This window comes from Macrotis lagotis, chromosome 8 (genome assembly GCF_037893015.1).
Source record: "Macrotis lagotis isolate mMagLag1 chromosome 8, bilby.v1.9.chrom.fasta, whole genome shotgun sequence".
NCBI lineage: Eukaryota > Metazoa > Chordata > Mammalia > Peramelemorphia > Peramelidae > Macrotis > Macrotis lagotis.
In genome coordinates, this window is record NC_133665.1 from 95,313,182 (window position 1) to 95,332,979 (window position 19,798).

The 19,798-nt window shown below is 34.8% G+C and overlaps 1 protein-coding gene across 1 annotated transcript in view; it reads left to right on the forward strand.

The window, feature by feature from the left end:
- Positions 1-815: 815 nt before the first annotated feature.
- Positions 816-19,798, forward strand: part of GRIN3A (glutamate ionotropic receptor NMDA type subunit 3A) — a 170,455-nt gene continuing 151,472 nt past the window's right edge. The window contains exons 1-2 of the mRNA XM_074199019.1: positions 816-875; positions 7,172-7,776. Of these exons, the coding sequence (XP_074055120.1) occupies positions 816-875; positions 7,172-7,776 (665 nt within the window). The remainder of the gene's footprint in view (positions 876-7,171; positions 7,777-19,798) is intronic.

The window sequence follows — 19,798 nt, forward strand, 5'->3', positions numbered from 1 at the left end:
TTGAAGTAGACATATAAATGTAGCAAGAAATCAGTATTTTTCAAACTGAACTGGATTTATACTTATCCAGCATCTACTTACAAGTAATATTAATAAAAATATTACATTTATATAGTGTCTACTATTTGCCAGGCACTAGGATAAATGCTCTGTACAAATATTCTCTCATTTGATCCTCACAACAGCCCTACAAAACAGGTGCTATTAGTAGCCTCCTTTAAGGATGAGGAAACTGAGGCAAGCAGAAATTTAATAACTTTGTGTGACTCTGGGTCACAAAAAGTGAGTATCTGAGACTGAATTTGGTCTTCCTCACTCCAGGCCCAGCATTCTTGGATCATCTACTTACCTCAGGTTATAGCAGCATATCTGGTTAGCCCATGATCCTCCTACCCATTATTTCTACACCCCATCTACTCATATTAGCCACTAATTATTTTATTATGCTGTAGAATCTTGAAATTTAGAGAATGAACAGAACTTGAGGCTCAGTTAGTCTGGCTCTCCATTTTACAAAGGAAGGAAACTGAGACTTAGAGGAAATAAATTACACAATATGAGAGTCAAGATTCATATCCAGGTTACAACTTGGGGCCTCATGCTCTTCCCATTAGGTTGCAGTCTCATTTGCCCTTCTTTGTAATTCTTCAATTAACACGTGTTTTTTTTTTGAAGGTTCACTGTATCTCAGGCATATGCTTGGTTTTAAGGAAACAGAGAGAAAGCAAGCAGTCTCTGTCCTCAGGAAGTTTACTTTCTAATGAAGCAAGCAATATAAATATATACAATAAAATTGCTTACAGAGTGGATAGAAGATGAAAATAGAGGAGCAGAATCTAGCAGTTGAGAAGGCTGGGAAAGACATCCTGGAGAAGGTGATGCTTTGGATGAGTCGTGAAAGGAGCCAGGCATTCTAAGGAGTATGAGAGGGGAGAACATTCCATGAGGAACATCAATGTAAAGGCATAGAAATGTGAGAAGCAGCAAGTAATTCATTGTGACCAGATAACATCTCTGAAGAGCAGTGATGGCTAAAGAACCTGGAAAGATAGGGAAGAGAAACAGGTTAAGAAACTTTAAATGACAAAAAGTGAAGAATATGTTTGGTCCTGGAGTAAATGGCAATGACTTTGGAGTGGGGTCAGGGAAGAGAGGAGTGATCCATACTGTATGAAGACTGGATTGGAGTGGGGAGACTTGAGGTAGAACAGTGAAGGGGTTAATTAAGAGGGTAAGGGTAATGGGAGTGTGAATGGAAAGAAATGGTCATAGATGAGAAATGTGGAGGGGATATATGTGATCAGATATCTGAGGCAGGTGAAAGTTAGGAATTGAGGATAACATAGAAGTTTGAAACCTGAATGACTAGAAGGAAGATTGAATTTTTGGCAATTATAGAAAAGTTCAAAAGGGAATAGGTTTGAGGAAAAATATAATGGGTTCTATTTTAGATATATTGGGTCTTTCAGATAAAATGAGGAAAGTAAAGAAGTAGCCTATTGTCTCTTTTAAAGTTAACAGTAAAAAGGGTAGAATATTGCATAAAATGTTGGACTTGATTTATGAATTGATTAGTTTTACTGATTCTTTATTTTTTATTGTTTGCAATAAAAGATAGCTTTCTGAGCAGGGAAGAGGAGAGAATATTTTGGGAAGAGAAGTTAAATACCCAAATTAAATATAAAGATATATGAAGAAAGATGCTATTTGCAACCAGAGAAAGAACTGAGAAATAGATGTATAGAACAATTTTATATACATATATATATATACATATTTTACATATATATATAATACATATATATATATATATATATATATAACTACTAATAGAAGCCATCTCCTAGGGCAGGGGAAGGGAAGAAAAATGTTTACATGATGATTTTGTTATATATTTGAAAGGAATAGCAAGTTCTGCATAGTAAATTTTCAGTTTCATCTACAATTGTCTTTTTTTAATATACCATTATGGAAATTCTTCTTTTATTCCATGAATTAAAAATAAAATTTAAAAGAGGAAAAATTAATTAAACTATTTTAAAATAAAGTTTATAGCATAAAAATTTTATAAGATTCTGTATATATGCTTATATATAAGCATGTGGTATAATGATGTAAGAAGAAACAATCCCTGACAGGAAACTGTATCCCATTGGAATCCCAGATTGATCTTAGGTTTTCTTTAATTTGTAACAATAACTGACCACATTTCTATAGAACTTACTTTGTCCTAGGCATTTTATAATTATTATCTTATTTGATCCTCCTAATACCACTAGAAGGTAGGTGCTATTATTATCTTTATTTTACAAATGAGGAAACTGAGGGAAACAGATTAAGCCACTGACCTTGAGTAACAGAGCTAGTATCCAAGGCTGATTTGAATTCAGGTCTTCCTGCATTCTATCCACTGTGTTACCTTCCTGCCTTTGTAATAGGTTTGATCCAACAGAATTGTGAGGAAAAGTCTTTTCTCATCCAATATTACCATGTACCTCTCATGCTCTAGACAAGTTGCTTCCTATAATGCCTTGCTTCCATTAGTAAGCTCAAAGACTTGTTCAATACTGAAACACCCCCCCACTGACCCTACCATTTTTACCACAGAATAGAAATTAAAGGAAGAGAGGTGGAGCTTTCAGAGTGGGTCAATGGAATGATCAAGACTGAGGCTAAATGCTATAAACCTATGCTAAGACTGGAACTCCTCACTAATTAGCCCATTTGGATTCATAACCATTAATTGGAAATAACCCCAGTGTACTCCAGAGAGAAAATTATGCATGCAGCTACCTTCACTAATTCTTAGCCTTTTAATCTTTATTGGCCTTTCTTATTTTGCAAAGACTGTGAGAGTCAGCATCTTAGAATGTGCTTCCCTTCCCAGTTTCCTCCTTTGACTTGCTTTAAACTTTTTTTGGATGAAACAATTTCATTAACAGCTATACTCTTCCCAGTCCACAAAACAGTCCCTCCAGCAGAACTATTCAGGGAGTCCAAAGCAATAAATTGAAGATTGGGCAATTACAGTAGCCCCCTTTTGGCTCCATTAAAATATACCCACCATCAAATTTGACAAACTCCTGGTATAGTTTACTCTTATAAAAATGCATCCCCCAGGAGAAAGCTTTTTGATTTATCTTGTAGTAAGCAGTTAGATAACATCTGTGCTCTACCTTATAAAAAGAAAGATACAATGTAAAGTTGAAGTTTGATGTGAAGTATATATAAGAAAAGGGATTACTGAACACCTGAATAGTGTAAACAAGGAGCTGGAACCATTTTAGATAAGGAAAAAAGAAACATGAAGAACTAATAAGGAATATTTCTCTATATTCCTGAGCACCCATTCCCTACTTTCCTGAAGGGGGCATACATTAATCATAGGATTTTGCACAGGAAGGGACCTTAAGGATCATTTATTCCAAGAAACTCATTTTACAGATGAGGAGACTGGGGCTCTAGGAGATGAGCTCACTCCTCCAAAGACACATAAGCAGTAAGCTGTAGAGCCTGGACTCATGGAAATGTGCATGATTGATAATTCTCCCAGGGAGGTAAATCTCTATTGCCCTGGTCCTGCTGGGGACCACTTGTAAATGTAATGTTTACATTTAGAAACAGCTTTGTAGGGAGATGGTAGGGATGATTACTTCCCTGCCAAAACTTTTTGAAGGAGATAGACTAAGAGCCCCTGACTCCATTTTGTCTAATGGGAAGACTAGACAGAATAAATCTTAAATCCACAGGCTGTTCTAAGAAGCCTAACTGCCCTAGGTTTTGGGAACAGTAACCAGGAGAGAACAGCTTATAGATTCCCATATAGGGTAGCTCAGAAATTGTGTTTTGGAGTTCTAAAGATATCTCTGTGGTAAGATATGAAAGTCATACAAAAGAGATGCTAGTTCATTCAAATAAAGATTGGAAGAACACTTTTTGGGAATGTTGTATCTGCATCTGGTAGTGATTGAACTAGATTCAATGATGTCAAACTCAAATAGAAATGGATCATTGTGAGTGGATGTTGACCTCAAAAGCACAAATTAACATCACTTATATTGAATTGTATTTTGGATCCCTGTAAGCATATAGTGATTTTCAAAGCACAAATTAATATCACTATATTGCATTGTATTTTTATTTATTTTGTTAAATATTTCCCAACAATATTCTAATCTGGTTTCAGCCACATTCAGTTTTTCAGGCTAACCACAGGGCAGCAAGTTTGACAGGTCTGAATAAGATGTCCTCCAAAATCCTTTCCAAATCTGAGAGCCCATGATTTCATGATGTAGGAGAAGATCATTGCTGAGAATTTTAAGCTAGAAGTGAAAGTCTTCTGGGGCAGCTTCCATTGAAAAGAGATGAACTACTTTAGATGAGCTGAATCCTGGACACAAGTGGAGGCAACATGATATAGGGAAATAGTGATGGCTATCAGAGGACAGACTCACATCCCACCTCTGACACTTCTTATCAATCTATGTGAAACTAGACAAGTAATTTAATGGAACTGGGCACTGAAATTCAGGAGACTTAAAAAAATAATTAATTAATAGATTTTTAATGCATTTTTCAGCACTTTTTCCAAGAGTAAAAAACAGACAAAACTGGAACTTTCCTGCCTTCATGGAGCTTGGGACAAGATAATACATATATGAGAGTGATGATCAGAGGAAGGATGTTTGGATCTGGGAAGTCAAAGAGTTAGTGAATGGAACAGTCTGGCAGCTGATTGGCAGATGGCAATGCTTATTTGACTGTGTCTCTGAGCAAAAGACTGAGGTAGATGAGGAGAGAGTACCCATATAAGAGCAGATCAGAAAATGGCTTCTGTGAAAGTATATTGTTGGATATGGATACAACTAAATATGGTGAGATCTCAGCAATCCATGCAGTTTTCAATTTCACATTCACATTTTAGAGAACTTTTGTTCTAGTGTTGTAAGAACTAGTTGGCAAGAAGAGTTAAGCTAGGATGGCAGGTTTCCTCCTTGAAAAATTACTGCACCTCAGGTGAGGTGTTTGGCCTAGCCTAAGCAATAGCTGTCTCAGCAGTAGCCTTATAGTCTATTGAGCTGTCCCCTCTGAGGTTGTCATTGGGGTCTCTCCTCATTATAGTTGATTTGAAGACAAGCTGAGTGCTAATACTGTTAATACTGTGTGTATGTGTGTGTGTTTGTGTGTGCTTGTCTGAGAGAGAGAGAGAGAGAGAGAGAGAGAGAGAGTCTAGGAGAAAGGGAAGGGGGTCTTGTAAAAGGGAGACAGGAGTTCAGCAAACATAAACACCTCCCACAGCCAGGATCGCCCTTTCAGCTAATATTAATTCTTCTCAGCATGCAAATATCACAAACTGAACCAAACAAGGAGGCCCCAGGGGAGACCTGTTGAGAAAGTGAATCTACATGCATTTTGTTGATTTTATGATATCTGTACAGCAGGAATCCACTGATCCATTTATGAAGTTTATTCCTATTGAATTCCCTTGTGCAAAAGATTCCCCATTCACTAAGAAGGAAGAGATTACCCCCCAAAGAGGAACATCTATAATTGCTTGCTTTTCTTATCCCACCCTATAGATTTATATCATGGACTGATCATAAATCTGTCCTAAGAAAGAGCAGAATTTAATTTAATTGCCAATTACATACTGCAAATGGGCTGCTTATAAATAAGTTGTTTTTTTTATGATGGTACCTTTGGCTAATGCTCCTTATGGGGAGAGGGGGTGCTTTGGATTCTTCACTGAATTTCTAGTTCATGGTGCATGACCCAACACAGAGCACTAAAATTAAATAACATGATGTGACAGTTGGGGCTTTTTGGTGTAAAGCCGCAGCAATGGTTAGAATTACATCCTTTATTCTGTGCATACACAATTTCCATTTACTTAACAAGATATGAAGAAGGAATGAGTTTTGTTGCATTTAATACCACTCATGAGACCTATTTAAATCTGGTGGGGGGACAAGGTGAGGGAAAGAATGGAAAGTATTATTTAGGTTTTTCCCCTATAGTTTTCCTTTATAATTCATTTATTCTGCATTTATTAAATGCCTACTGTATACAATAATAGCTCCTATTTGTAGAGTATTTTGAAAATCATAAAATACCTTTTATATATGTATATATATATCATTTTTTTCTGTAAAATAACTCAGTAAATTAAGTATTGTTGTTGTTGTTATTCCTACATTATAGAAGAGGAAACCGAGGTTGAAAAAGACTAAGAGACTGAACAATAATCATATTGTGTCAAAAACAAATCTCTTTTAAATCTAGCAATTCAAATCAATTTTAGCTGTACCAATATTATGTGTTGGCCATTAAGCTAGGCACTAGGAAATACAAAGACAAAATGAAACAATCCCTTCTCTCAAGGAGCTTAAATTCTACTATAACATATAATGTATTTTAATATGTTGAGATCTGATATGCAAAAACAACCTTTTACCACTATACTATCTCCAACACTGTGTTAGGTACTGGAGGAGATACACATAGAGTAGAGACCCTTTAATTAGGATGGTTTCAAAATATAAAAATTTAATCCAGAGTTCATGTGCAAAAGAGTAACACAAAATGCTAGGGGCACATGGGGCAGCTAGATGCACAGTGGACAGAGCACTGGCCCTGGAGTCAGGAGGAAGTGAGTTCAAATCCACCCTCAGACACCTGAAACTTACTAGCTGTGTGACCTTGGGCAAGTTACTTAACCCCAATGCCCCATTAAAAAAATGTTAGGGGTCAGATGAGAAGGGATCACTCTTGAAGGAGGGGATCAGGAAAAGCTTCATAAGGGAGATGACAGCATTTGAGCTGTCCCAGAAGAATCAACAGTTGTCTTTGAGGGCAGGTACTATTTCATTTTTTAGTGCCTTACATAGAGTCTGATGAATAGCAGGTGTTTTTAAAATGTGTGCTGATTATCAACAGGCAGAGTTGATATGAAGCATTTATGAGGTGAACAGACATAAAAGGTGGGTGAATACAGAATGTATTTGAGAGATGGAAAATTATCCATATTGGCTAGTGGGAGGTAAGGCTGAAGTGGTAGAATGGAGTCTGATCATGAAGGACTTTGCAGGCTAGGGAATTTGGGCATGATTCAGTAGGCTACAAGAAGCCACTGAAGCTTTCTAATTCTTTTTTTTCATATTTTTAAATACAGAATCCCCTTCACCTACAACTGAGTTTAGAAAATTCATTAAGTTCTGATGCTGATGTCACTGTCTCAATCCTGACCATGAACAACTGGTACAATTTCAGCTTGCTGTTATGCCAGGAAGATTGGAACATCACGGACTTCCTCTTCCTCACCCAGCAGAGTGCCAAGTTCCATCTGGGATCCATTATCAATATCACAGCCAACCTCTCCTCCAGACAAGATCTACTGAACTTCTTGCAAGTCCAACTTGAGAGCATTAAGGATACCACACCCACCATGGTGATGTTTGGCTGTGACATGGAAAGCATCCGGAGGATTTTTGAAATCACCACTCAGTTTGGAGGGATGCCTCTGGAGTTACATTGGGTTCTTGGGGATTCCCAAAATGTGGAGGAACTAAGGACAGAAGGTCTGCCTCTGGGTCTCATTGCTCATGGCAAGACCACCCAGTCTATCTTTGAACATTATGTGCAGGATGCAATGGAACTGGTAGCAAGGGCCATTGCCACAGCCACCATGGTCCAGCCAGAACTTGCACTCATTCCCAGTACCATGAACTGCATGGATGAGGGAGTAACCAATCTCACTTCAGGACAGTATTTATCAAGGTAGGAAATCATTTCTCCTTTTTACCATCTCTTTTATATGTCAATAGTTGTGGTAATCAAATACAAATCCCATCACCTTCTACCTTCAAAAATTTCCCCTCTCAATATAGGAGTAGTTTTAAAAACTAAAATGGACACGAGGTTCACCAGTCTTACAGGTCTAATTCTATGGAGTATCCATTAATCCTTAATCTCTTTTATGTGCTACAATGACTTAGATATGTCTCAATGGCTAGTTATCAAACTGTAAAAATAAGAATATGAAGTGGCCTCTAAATGGTACCAAATGGATGTATTTTCTTTTCTTTGTCCTTTGGTGAGACCCTGGTTCAGTTCTCTTCTTCCTCATTTCCTCTTCCTTCTCAGAATAGATTAACAACATGTTAACAAAAATATTTTGTAGAGGCACTGATAAATGCTTTACAAATGTAGGGTCATAGATTTAGATCTGGAAGTAACATGGTGAGTGATCCAATGCAGCATATTTATTGTGCTGATTGGGAAATAAGATCAGAGAAATTATTTGATTTGGTCACAGAGGTAGCAAATGATAGATCCAGGATTCCTTATCTAATAGAAATCTTACAAGTCAAGTGAACAAATATATATATACCAACAAATATAAATTAATGATAATAATAATTATTAATCAACATATATTAATTGTACCACTACACTGAGTGGTAGAGATACCAAAAAAAGTCAAAAATTGTTTCTTTCCCCCCAAAAATGATCCCAAATTTGGTAAATCACTTGGACCTAGGTACAGGGACATAGAGGGTATTGGACCTAGATACAGGGACAAGTGTCATTCATGGAATCCAAACCTACATTTTCCCAAATGAAATTTCAGCATTCTAACATCAGTATTCTATCATTATTCCAATATGACCTATCATACTGACTTTAAAGGAGAAGATTCCTAAAACTGGAAACATTCTGCATGTCAGTCAGGAAAGAATAAAAGAAAATACTTTTTAAACAAGGGCAAAGAAAGATGCATTCTCCTTCCTTGATGTCAGTGATCAGTGTAGGGACCCAATATGCCTTCTCTAAAAGGTTAATGTTTTGCCTATACTATTTTCTATCATGTCTTAAGTGTACATAGGACCCATGTCTATATATCCCAATGAGAACCTACTCCGGGTGTAGATATATATATATATATATATATATATAGATAGATAGATAGATAGATAGATAGATAGATATAGATATAGATATAGATATATGTATATACATATATATGGAATACTATATTATTGTTTTATATATATGTGGAATACTTGATTATTGTTATATGCATATATATCATCATTTTATATATATTATATATATATATATATGAATACTTGATTATTGTTTTAATAGAACCAAGAAGGAGCTTACATGTACATGTTAAAGATCAAATACACAAATATTTAGTCAGGGTATAAAAATTCAGTCAACTCATTAGTTTTCAACTTTACTTTTCAAGAATAATCATTTGTTAGTTCTCAAGTTAAATGATCTTCTTTCATTGAAGTACAGGTGAAAATGTTTGAATTTCCACAAGTATGATTGAATTTCACACATCTTGCATTTTATAAGGGAGCCTCACATAATTTCAGACATTGACATCTGGTTTCAAAGCAGAAGGTCTGACTTAAACCAACAAATTATTATCTTTCACAATAAAAGTGTAAATAAAACCTTGATTTATTGGCTTCAAATCATGCTTACTTATAGCTTACATAAGTCAAAAATAGCTTATATTGGGAAAATGTCTTAGTGGAAAGAGCATAGATTGACTTATTTTGTCACTGGCTTCCAGAAGAATTGAGCAAGGTCTTGACTGATTTAGATAAAAACAGTTTTATCCTAGTTGGTGGATGAGGTTGGGTTCACACATCAAAAAAACTGTCTGGTTGTTTTTGGTTTGGTATCAGGCTAATGGGGAGTTGGCATTTGAAGATTCTTTGCCGCCTCCCCCAATCTCATCACCCTCAAAACCCTGAAGAAGGATGCACAGAGGTCTCTATAGATGAAAATTATCAAGAAGTTAAAGTTATAGCAGACAGGCAAGACTGAGTCATAAAATTGGGTATGAGTATAACATCCTGGATAATATGTACACTAAAGGGCTATTAGTCCTTGCTCACTGAATAAGGTCTAGTTCTTAGTTTTGTTTTATAAGACTGTGTATTAGAGTGTGACCCTGATCTTTAAATGACTATAGATATTTCTGCAAATTATTTTGACCTAGAAACATGGGGAGTCACAAGAGGCAATGTTCACTAGCATTGATAATATGAATTTGGACAGTAATATTTATTGCCTTATATAGTTGTGGATCATGGGGCTGCTTCCTCTAGCCTGGCTCAAAGAACTTCATAGGAACTTATTATAGAATTATAAATTTTGTGATAGGATATATTACATACTCAAGAAACATATTTTAAAACTCTTTAGTTCCCTTAGGAGCATGAAAAAATAGGATATTTGAAGATAGCCAATAGGTGGGAAAATTAATTATAAAGGTATTAAATTCTAAATGCTCTAACTCGAGTTCTTGAAAAATTTCAGCATTATTATTTATTTTATTTAGTTCTGTGTTTTAGAAATCATGGGACAATAACAATCTCAATTTCATGAGGCTTCCTTCATTTCTTTGTTCAAAAGAGAACAGAACTGTAGGTGGTCAGTTATGTAAAAGAGATATCAGATTGCCCTCTTTACTGTTGACATCATGTCATATAGACATGGAATATACTGATGGAATTAACTCCTTTCAAGTCTTAAATGAAATCACTGACTTTTAGAGTCAAATAGTCACTAATTTATAAGCTGGTAATTCTCTTTAGGCAAAGCTGTACAAGGAAATGCATATTTATACCTTTTGTGGAGTTCACAATCTAAGGGGTTAGGGTTAGAGTTTCATTAATACAGACCCCTAAGAATGTGAATGAAACTAGCTCACTAAAACTTTGCAAGTTTAGAACGAATTATTGTCTGCACTTGAAAGTAACAGAATTATAATAATGTTAAAAAACATCCAATATTAGATCATTACCTGATTTAAAATAATCAGCATTAATAAGGTTATGTTTCGCACAAATGCTCTGACAAATCTGATTTCTGAAAGATGAAACCAGGCAACTAAACTTATTATATCAATAAGCTATCTTAAATACAATTAAAGTTCCATAACTAAAGCCTAAGGGAATTCTATATCTCTGCTCTAAAGGATGCCATTTTGTGTCATCTACTATTTCTTGGTTCCAGACTATATTCTGGATAAAGTTTCTAAAAGTCCAAAGCAAAGATGCATAGGTATGTAAAGAAAGACACACATATACAAGTTCATTCATTTTTCAGTCATGTTTGATCTTTGTGACTCCATTTGAGGTTTTCTTTGCAAAGGTACTGGAGTGGTTTGCCATCTCCTCCATCTCATCTTATAGATGAGGAAATGAGGCAAACAGGGTTTTCAGTAATCTACCCAGGGTTGCACAGCTAGTAAGTATCTGAGCCTGAATTTGAACTCACACAAAGACATATATAGTGTGTGTACCTGTATCTATCTATATCTATATCTATATCTATATCTATATCTATATCTATATCTATATCTATATCTATATCTATATCTATATCTATATCTATATCTATATCTATATCTATATCTATATCTATATCTATATCTATATCTATATCCATATCCATATCCATATCCATATCTATATCTATCTAATCTATCTATACCTATATCTATACCTATAACTAAACCTATATCTATATATCTATATCTATATCTATCTATATCATCTATATCTCTATATCTCTATCTAATCTATATCTATCTATATCTATATCTATATCTATATCTATATCTATATCTATATCTATACCTTTATCTATTACTTAGAATATAGGACATAAGATTTAGAATTGAATTATACATTAAATACTATCTAGTTAAATTCCCTTCATTTTAAAAAAGAAACTGAGCCATAGAAATAGAAACTTAGCACCAACACTGCTTATCCTCTAACATTGTCATTATAATGGAATGGCAGTATATGCTGGGGTTAAAGTTGTCATGGTTACTACTGGTCTAGGAGAGGTGCCATGGTCCAAGCACAATCCTTTTTGTTAGACTCAGTGTCACCTTGGAATTCACTTTTAATTTGCATATCAAATGTCCCAACTCAGGCTAACATAATTAGAAATTACCTTGGGATTGATTCCTGAACTAATTTCCATAGCAAACTCTTGAGTTTTTCTTTTTGTCATAGAGAGACTTGGAAATGTTTTGACAACAATGCATCTGGGTGAGTGAAATTTGATCTTTCTCTTTGATATTTTTCATTGAATTTGATTAATCTATTCATTCTCTCTCTCTCTCTCTCTCTCTCTCTCTCTCTCTCTCTCTCTCTCTCTCCTTCTCTCTCTCCCTCCCTCTTTCTCAATTTCTGGAAGCTTACCTGTGCACTTCCCTTAAAAATGGTGGATATGTTCTTTTGCTGAATTTTTAAGATATCTGATTACTTTTGAATTATCTCACTGAGCTCAGTCTTTTAGTTTCATCATCTTTTCATATAAAGTTTTCAAGCCCTATTCCAATTGAGTTTTCTTTATTTTCATATATATATATATATATATATATATATATATATATATATATATATATATATATAGTCTTCATTTTCTACCAATATACTTCCAGTCTGATAATTTAATTTCCCATAATTCCTTACTTTATTCAAATTTACCATTACTTTCCCCATATACTTGATTTTTGTTATGGATTTGTTCTACATTGTTTTTAGTGATGATCATTTTCTTGTTGCAGATGTCAGATCTCTCTTGCCATGCCAGATAACTCTTCAATTTCCATAATGGATTTTTTCCCTTTATATGATTTGTCTTAGCCTTAATTTGGCTTTGTTTCTTGAACAGTTCTAGAATTTAATGTGATTTTTTTTTGTTTTTGACAACTTCAAAATATTTTAATCCATTACATTTATTAGCCTAGTGCCTGACACATTGTAAATGCTTAAGAAATATTTTATTTATCATACTACAGGTTTTTCCCCCTCTATTTGCTCATTTCCTTATCTGAGAAACTGTTCTTTTTGATTCCTCCCCTTCTTTTTTTTTCTCCTCTTTGTTTATGAATTTAATTTATGGCCCTAGTCATGTAGCAGACAATGAAGATCTAGAATCTTTCTTAATCTCTCTCTCAATCTCTCTCCCTCTCTCTCTCTCCCCCCCCTCCATTATTTGTTAGAAACAATTATTTAAAGACATACACATATATGTATATGTATATGTATATGTACATATATATATATATATATACTTGATGTGACTATATATCAACTGGATTCTGGTTCAAATATAATTATCTAGGTTTACCTTGGAAATTTCTCTCAAAAATAATCTCTCTATTGCATTTTCTCAAGATTTTCTTTGGAAGTGTCAGAAATTGTTTTAAGCCTCTCCAGAAACTCTTTGCTTCTCTGCTAACCCTGAAACTAACAAGGAATTGGACCTAGGACAAATGCTTATTAAATAGCCCCCCAAAAAAACTTTCAGAAGGAGTTATTGATAATCAGGAGGAAAATGTTGCTCCCCTTTCTAAAGATCATTAAAGCAATACACCCCTCTGATTTCTTCCCTCTGGACCTATAGTTTACATAACTTATATTTCCAAAGAAAAGAGTAAGTCATGAATTTTCTCAGAGTAAACATTTCCCTGATGCATTTACCTCTAAGCTCAAGTGACATTGGATACTCAATCTCCTTTCCCATCTTCTCCCAGCAAGGTTTTTTTCCCCTCAAGTCTCCAGTGCTTCCTCCACATCTCCATCTTGTGATAGCCCTTAGGTGTATGTGATTCTCTATAGATGCCATGGAGCTGCATAAACCACCCTATAAATTTAGCTGTAGTCTTTTAATTCTATGTTTGTCTCTCTGCTGAGGAGGCATGCCTTTCTGTGATCCTCTAGGGTCCCCTGTTTCCTTTTCAAGGCTTAGTCCAAATATATACTACACCATTAACATAGTCTGATTTTGGTGATCTTCACTGTTACTTCTCAAACAAGACACCCAAGGGATCTTAGTATCAAATACATTTGAGAGGAGGAAAAAAAGAACTCACACATATGTTGTTCAAAAGATTCTCTAGTAAACAAAGTCACAATTTTTATTTTGCTATGATAATATTTTGGCAGAGAGTCAGGGTCTCACACATACATAGAGAGAGAAAGAGACGGGGTGGGGAGAGAAGGAGAGAGCAGACCACAATGGTTATTGGAAGCCCTTATTTTAAAGAAAATCCTGGTTAAGAACTTAGGATGGTCATTGTTAGTATTGTTAGGCTATTTAAGGGAGTCTTTTCCCATCCAGCCAAGTGCTGACTTTAGCTGATGCTATTTTTTTTTTCTGACAAGGAAATAGATGTCCCTATGTGTGAGGCTCTGGAGTTGTACACTTCCAATATATAACATCATGCTTACTAAAGCTGTTCCCCAGAGCGTGAAACTAAGCAAACCCAAGAATATTGCTGCAGGAAATACAGTCCTTATCACACACCAAATTCAAAGGAAATCAGAAGAAGAGTCTCTGAATATTTGCTGCTTCTGTTGAGTTCTCTTGAACATTGTTCCATCTTAGAACACCTTGGACAAATTCTTATTACCAAAGACCTAATTCTAATTTCTCATTAAAGTGGGAAATGAACAAAAAAAATTATTGAGTTCTAGGAGTGGCTAGGTGGCGCAGTGGATTAAGCACGGTCCCTGGAGTCAGAAGTACCTGGGTTCAAATCTAGTCTCAGACACTTAATAATTACCTAGCTGTGTGGCCTTGGGCAAGCCACTTAACCCCATTTGCCTTGCAAAAACTAAAAAAAAAATTATTGAGTTCTAAAGTTTGAAAGGACAAAAAGTTTATTAAATTCAACTAAGTATATTTATTAAATCTACCATATTTCCAGCACTGGGAAATATTTTGGGAAGAAGGAGCAAGTATATAATTAACATTAGGAGATTGAAATGAAGGAAAGAATACATTCAGGCAACGTGCTATAAGAAATTGGAGTATACAGTGAAGAGTGGACCTGGTAATGGTAAGCAAATGTTTCATAGAAGATTTGGCACTTGAATTTAGTTTTGAAGAAAGAGAAGAACTTCAAGAAGAAGGCAGGAAAAAAATGTTACAGTCATGAGAACCATAGGAACAAAGAAATGGATATGGGAGAGGGCAGAATGGAAAAAAGAGAACTTAACAGAATATATTACCTGAAAACAGAATACGTGAAGAAGAATAGGATGTTGATTGTAACCAGAGTATAGTTGACCTTGAATGTTGAAATTGAAAATTTATAATTTTATGTATTAGGTCACTTAAAGCTGTAGATAAAAGAATGATAATTATTCCTTACTTTGAGCATGAAACTCATTATGTTTTCCCAAATACTTACTCAGTCTCTATTTGGGTACTTTGAATCATAGGGAATTTACAACATTTTGAGGAAGCCTATTTTTGTGGAAATATAGTCATAGGGCTTTTCTTAATTATTGAGTAAAAATCTACTTACCCATCTGGAAAGATTTTCTTTCTGGTCTCTAGTAAAACAAATTCAACCTCTCATGATAGTCAATCAAAAATATGAAAACAATCATCACATCCCCTTATATTTTCTCTCTTTCTAACCTAAATATCCCCATTTCCTTCAACCTTTACAAAACCACTCTCTTGGTTACTTTCCTCAAGACATACTACAGTTTTTCGAAGCAATGTCCTATGTAAAATGTGGAACCCAAAACCAAACACAATACTCCAGATATGTTAAGACTGAGTAGAGTAGGTGTTATAGGGTATTTATAGCTTTTGAAATAGTAGGGGTCTCAGAAATCATCCAGTCTCACCCTTTCATTTTATACTGGGAAAATTTAGCCCAATGATATTAAATGATTTGCCCAAAATAGCAAATTGCAAAGCAAGGATTTGAAGTCAAGTCTTAATGCCTTCAATACCAGTATTATTTCCATTCTATGATGCTTCTCTTGAAGCAAATATTCCTCATTGGGTATATTATGACTTTATTAATGCAGTTCAGGATCCACCTATGCCTTTTGGCTGTCTTATATCATGGCTACCTCAATGGGAGTCCTTAGAGTTCACTCAGAACTCTAGTTTTTATTTTTTCATGCACTTCAATTTAAACTCCTCATCTATAGAAGCAATAATTCTATCCTTTTTAGTCTAGTCATTCATAAAAGCATAGAATTTTCAAAGTTGAAAGGTTCCTCTGAAAATTTTTGATCCAATTATCCAATTCAACTTAATCTAATTCAAATTTATATTTGAAAAACATAAAGCTCTCTAACTTGAAGATCTTTATGACAGCGAGCCCAGTAGCTCCCATGGCAGCCCATTCTGCTTTGTTTCAGTTCTAATTGCTAGGAAACATCCTTTTACAACTACCTTAAGTTTGTCTTTTTTGAGATTTCCATTTTTCCTTCGAAGATTTGGTCTCTAAGGCCAAACAGAACAAGTTTAATCCCTCTTGCATATAACAATCCTTCAAATACTTTAAGACAATTATCATGTCACTCCTTAAGATTTCTCTTAAGTCAATATCCCCAATACCTTCAAATGATTATCACAAGGCTTGAACACAAGACCCTTCATGATCCTAATTATATTTATGTGGTTAAAATCTCACCAATTCTAATAAATCAGCAATTATTTATTAAACACGTACTTTTTCCCAGGCAGAAGCAATACAAATATAAATTAATTTAATAATCCCAATCCTCAAGGAGCTTACCATTTAATGAGCTTTTGAAACATGGCACCCACAGAACCAGTATGACAAAGAGGATAGAGGACTGACCTTGGAGTCAAGGAAACAAGTTCCAATCCTATTTTAGACAATTACTGACTATGTGACCCTGGGAATGTCACTTAACCATTCAATGCTTCCAGGCAACTGTCTAGGATGAACAAAAAGCTCTTGCTGATGCATACTGGTAGAGATAGTTTTCTTATCAAGAATTTTGCTAATATGATGAAATCACAGGTATGCCCCACCTTTCCCTCCCTCTAAAAATTAATTGATTAATTAGTTAAATGCCCCTGAGAACTAAACACAATTCTCAATATGTGGTATAACCAAGACAGAGTGCAGGGAGACTATGACCCCTTACTCCTAAAAGCTACATAATATAATCTCAATATAATACAAAATCACATTTACTACTTTGACTGCCATATCACTATCACTATTCATTCAACTAGTTCCAAATCTACCATTTGTTCTATTATCCAGATCATATTTCTCTAAATGTTTTTATAGTAGTTTTGTCAAATGTCATACTGAAATCCTGGTACATATAGCTAAAGTAAGTCTACCCTCATAGTATTTACATTCTTAGATGGGTCTATATTCTCATTAGTATGATTGTATTCATTACAAATCAGAAACCAACCATCCACAATTTCTTATTTGAAATGGTTCTTATCCACATCCTTCTGTAAAATTTTCTCAGTTTTCACCCCAATGTGCTTAAGATTTTCTCTGTTTCTTTTAATATCTTAAAGATATCAGTATAACACTCAAACTGTCTATATTTTATTTTACTTTCATACAACATAATAGTCCCTCTTCTTCCTTGTCCTTGATTGTCTTTTATGCCATCTCTCAAAAGCAAGTTATATTAGAAATATATTTCAATCAGCTTTACAGCAACCAGTTGTAATGGATCTCCCTCTCCTGCCCCCATTATCCTCTGGGATACTTGTAATTTAGCTTTTACTGACACTGGATTTTAAGAGCCATGGACAGGTACTGAATTATCATGGGATAATAACTTTATTCATTCTCTAATATATGAGAATCTATTTTTGTTTCTAGTTTCTTGCTATTATGTTAGGCAATGATATTGGTGTATGTGAGACTTTTCTTTCTATCTAGAGGCAGTGAGGTATGGACAGTTAAGTGGAGCAGTGTATAAAGTACTGGCCTTGGTTTCAGGAGGACAGGAGTTCAAATCCAGCCTTTGACACTTGCCACTTACTGTATGACCTTGGGCAAGTCACTTAATCCTGATTGACTCCAGTCTAGGGCCATCTCCAGTCATCTTGATCCACATCTGGCCACTGAATCCAGATGGCTCTAAAGGAGAAAGTGAGGCGAGTGACTTAGAAGAGCACCCCCCCACTCAAATCCAAATCATGTGTTTGTCATGGCATCATCACCCCTGATGTCATGGTCTTCTTCGAGAATGAAGGACAAAACATAATCATCATCATCATTATCAGAGGCTGTTAAGTAGTGAAACAAATAGAGTGCTGGGGCTGGAGTCAGGAAAACCTGAGTTCAAATTCAGCCTCAGATATTTACTAGCTGTGTGATTCTGGGCAAGTCACTTAACCTATGACTACCTTTGTTTGCTCAACTGTTAAATGGACCTAATGAGAGCACCAACCTCACTGGATTGTTGTGATGATCAAATGAGATATCTACAAAGTGTTAGCCTGGCCCTTTTTTCTTACTTTTTTTACTTCACCAATATCTTATTATTAGGCAAGTCAAATCCTTATTCCACTGGAATCCCTAATCACTAGTTCAGATCTATAAAAATAAAGTATCCTACTGAGAATTTCTTTCATAAGTATCATACTTGACATCATATTTGAGACCAATATTCTTTTAAAACAAAAGAAAAATTTGTGGAAATGGATTTTCATTCCTTCTCTTTGCAATTTTTTTCAGTAGCATAGTCATAAAATCATAAAATCTACTCCCTGTCCAACCTGACTCGTCATGCTTCATTTCTAAAGCAGAAGTGATGAAACCTGACACTTTTCTCTTTATCTTGTAGGAATTAATGATTGAGGGTATTATTCATATTGTAATGGAACTACTCAATACAAATTGTTCTTTTAATAAAAAAACACTGTAAATGCTACTTTATTAAAAATAAATAAATGGATTTTTCAATAAGTATAAGAATCTTCTGACCAATGAGAAAACCAGGCAAATTCCCAAATATAAACAAATTCAATACTATCTTCTACTCAGTTTTCCAAATTAAAAGCAGACCAATCCTATCTTCCTATTGAATTCTTGGTTCAGGTTATTATATACTTGTAGGAGTGTCCAATATATGAATTATGAAGATGTTTGTATACACTGTATGAACATAAGTGGATATATGTATGTGTATGTGCACATATAAATATGCATGTATACTATATTAGTACACAATGGACCACATATGTTATTTCATCAGTATAAGGAACTATCAATGAGGAAATGCCTCTACCAATGAAAATCAGCACATACTCTGCAAATCATAGCCTTAGAAATTTGTCTGTGGCTCAGAGGGGTTAAGTGATTTACTAGGGGCATATATGGAATACATGTTAGAGGCAACATTCTGACTCTAAATTCCAAGTTCATCTCTCTCTAGTCACCAGGCCATGTTGCTAATGGTTTTCACTATGAATCTGCCTACCCCACTCTTTCTGTATTTCTTAGTAGCATGGCATATTCTGGAAAATGACAATGTTCATTATTCATCCACTTTGTTTTACCACTACGAATTGCTAAATCAATACTTTTCACACTTCTATGATTTATATGGAATACACTTTTAAGTTATGAAAATTAAGATTTGATGCCATCAACGCAATGCTTTGGTTAATAGGAGCCCTTAGAGAAAATCATCATTGATAAAAAGTCTTTAGCTGTTTGGATTTAGTACACAGCATCCTTCAAAAAGACTGTTAAAAACATTAAGTAAACATATATCTCCCCCTCTTTTGTGCTTTGACTGATGCTAATATCCAATAAGTCATAAAAAATTTATTTCCATATCAATATTGTTATAAAATTCTTGTTTAATTTTGATATATGTGTAAAACAATTTGCTTGAGGAGAACTTTTGAATCTTCGTTTTTATCTACCTTTCAAATAATTTTTAAAAGCCAGTAAACATCAGGCACAACACCTTTTACATTATTT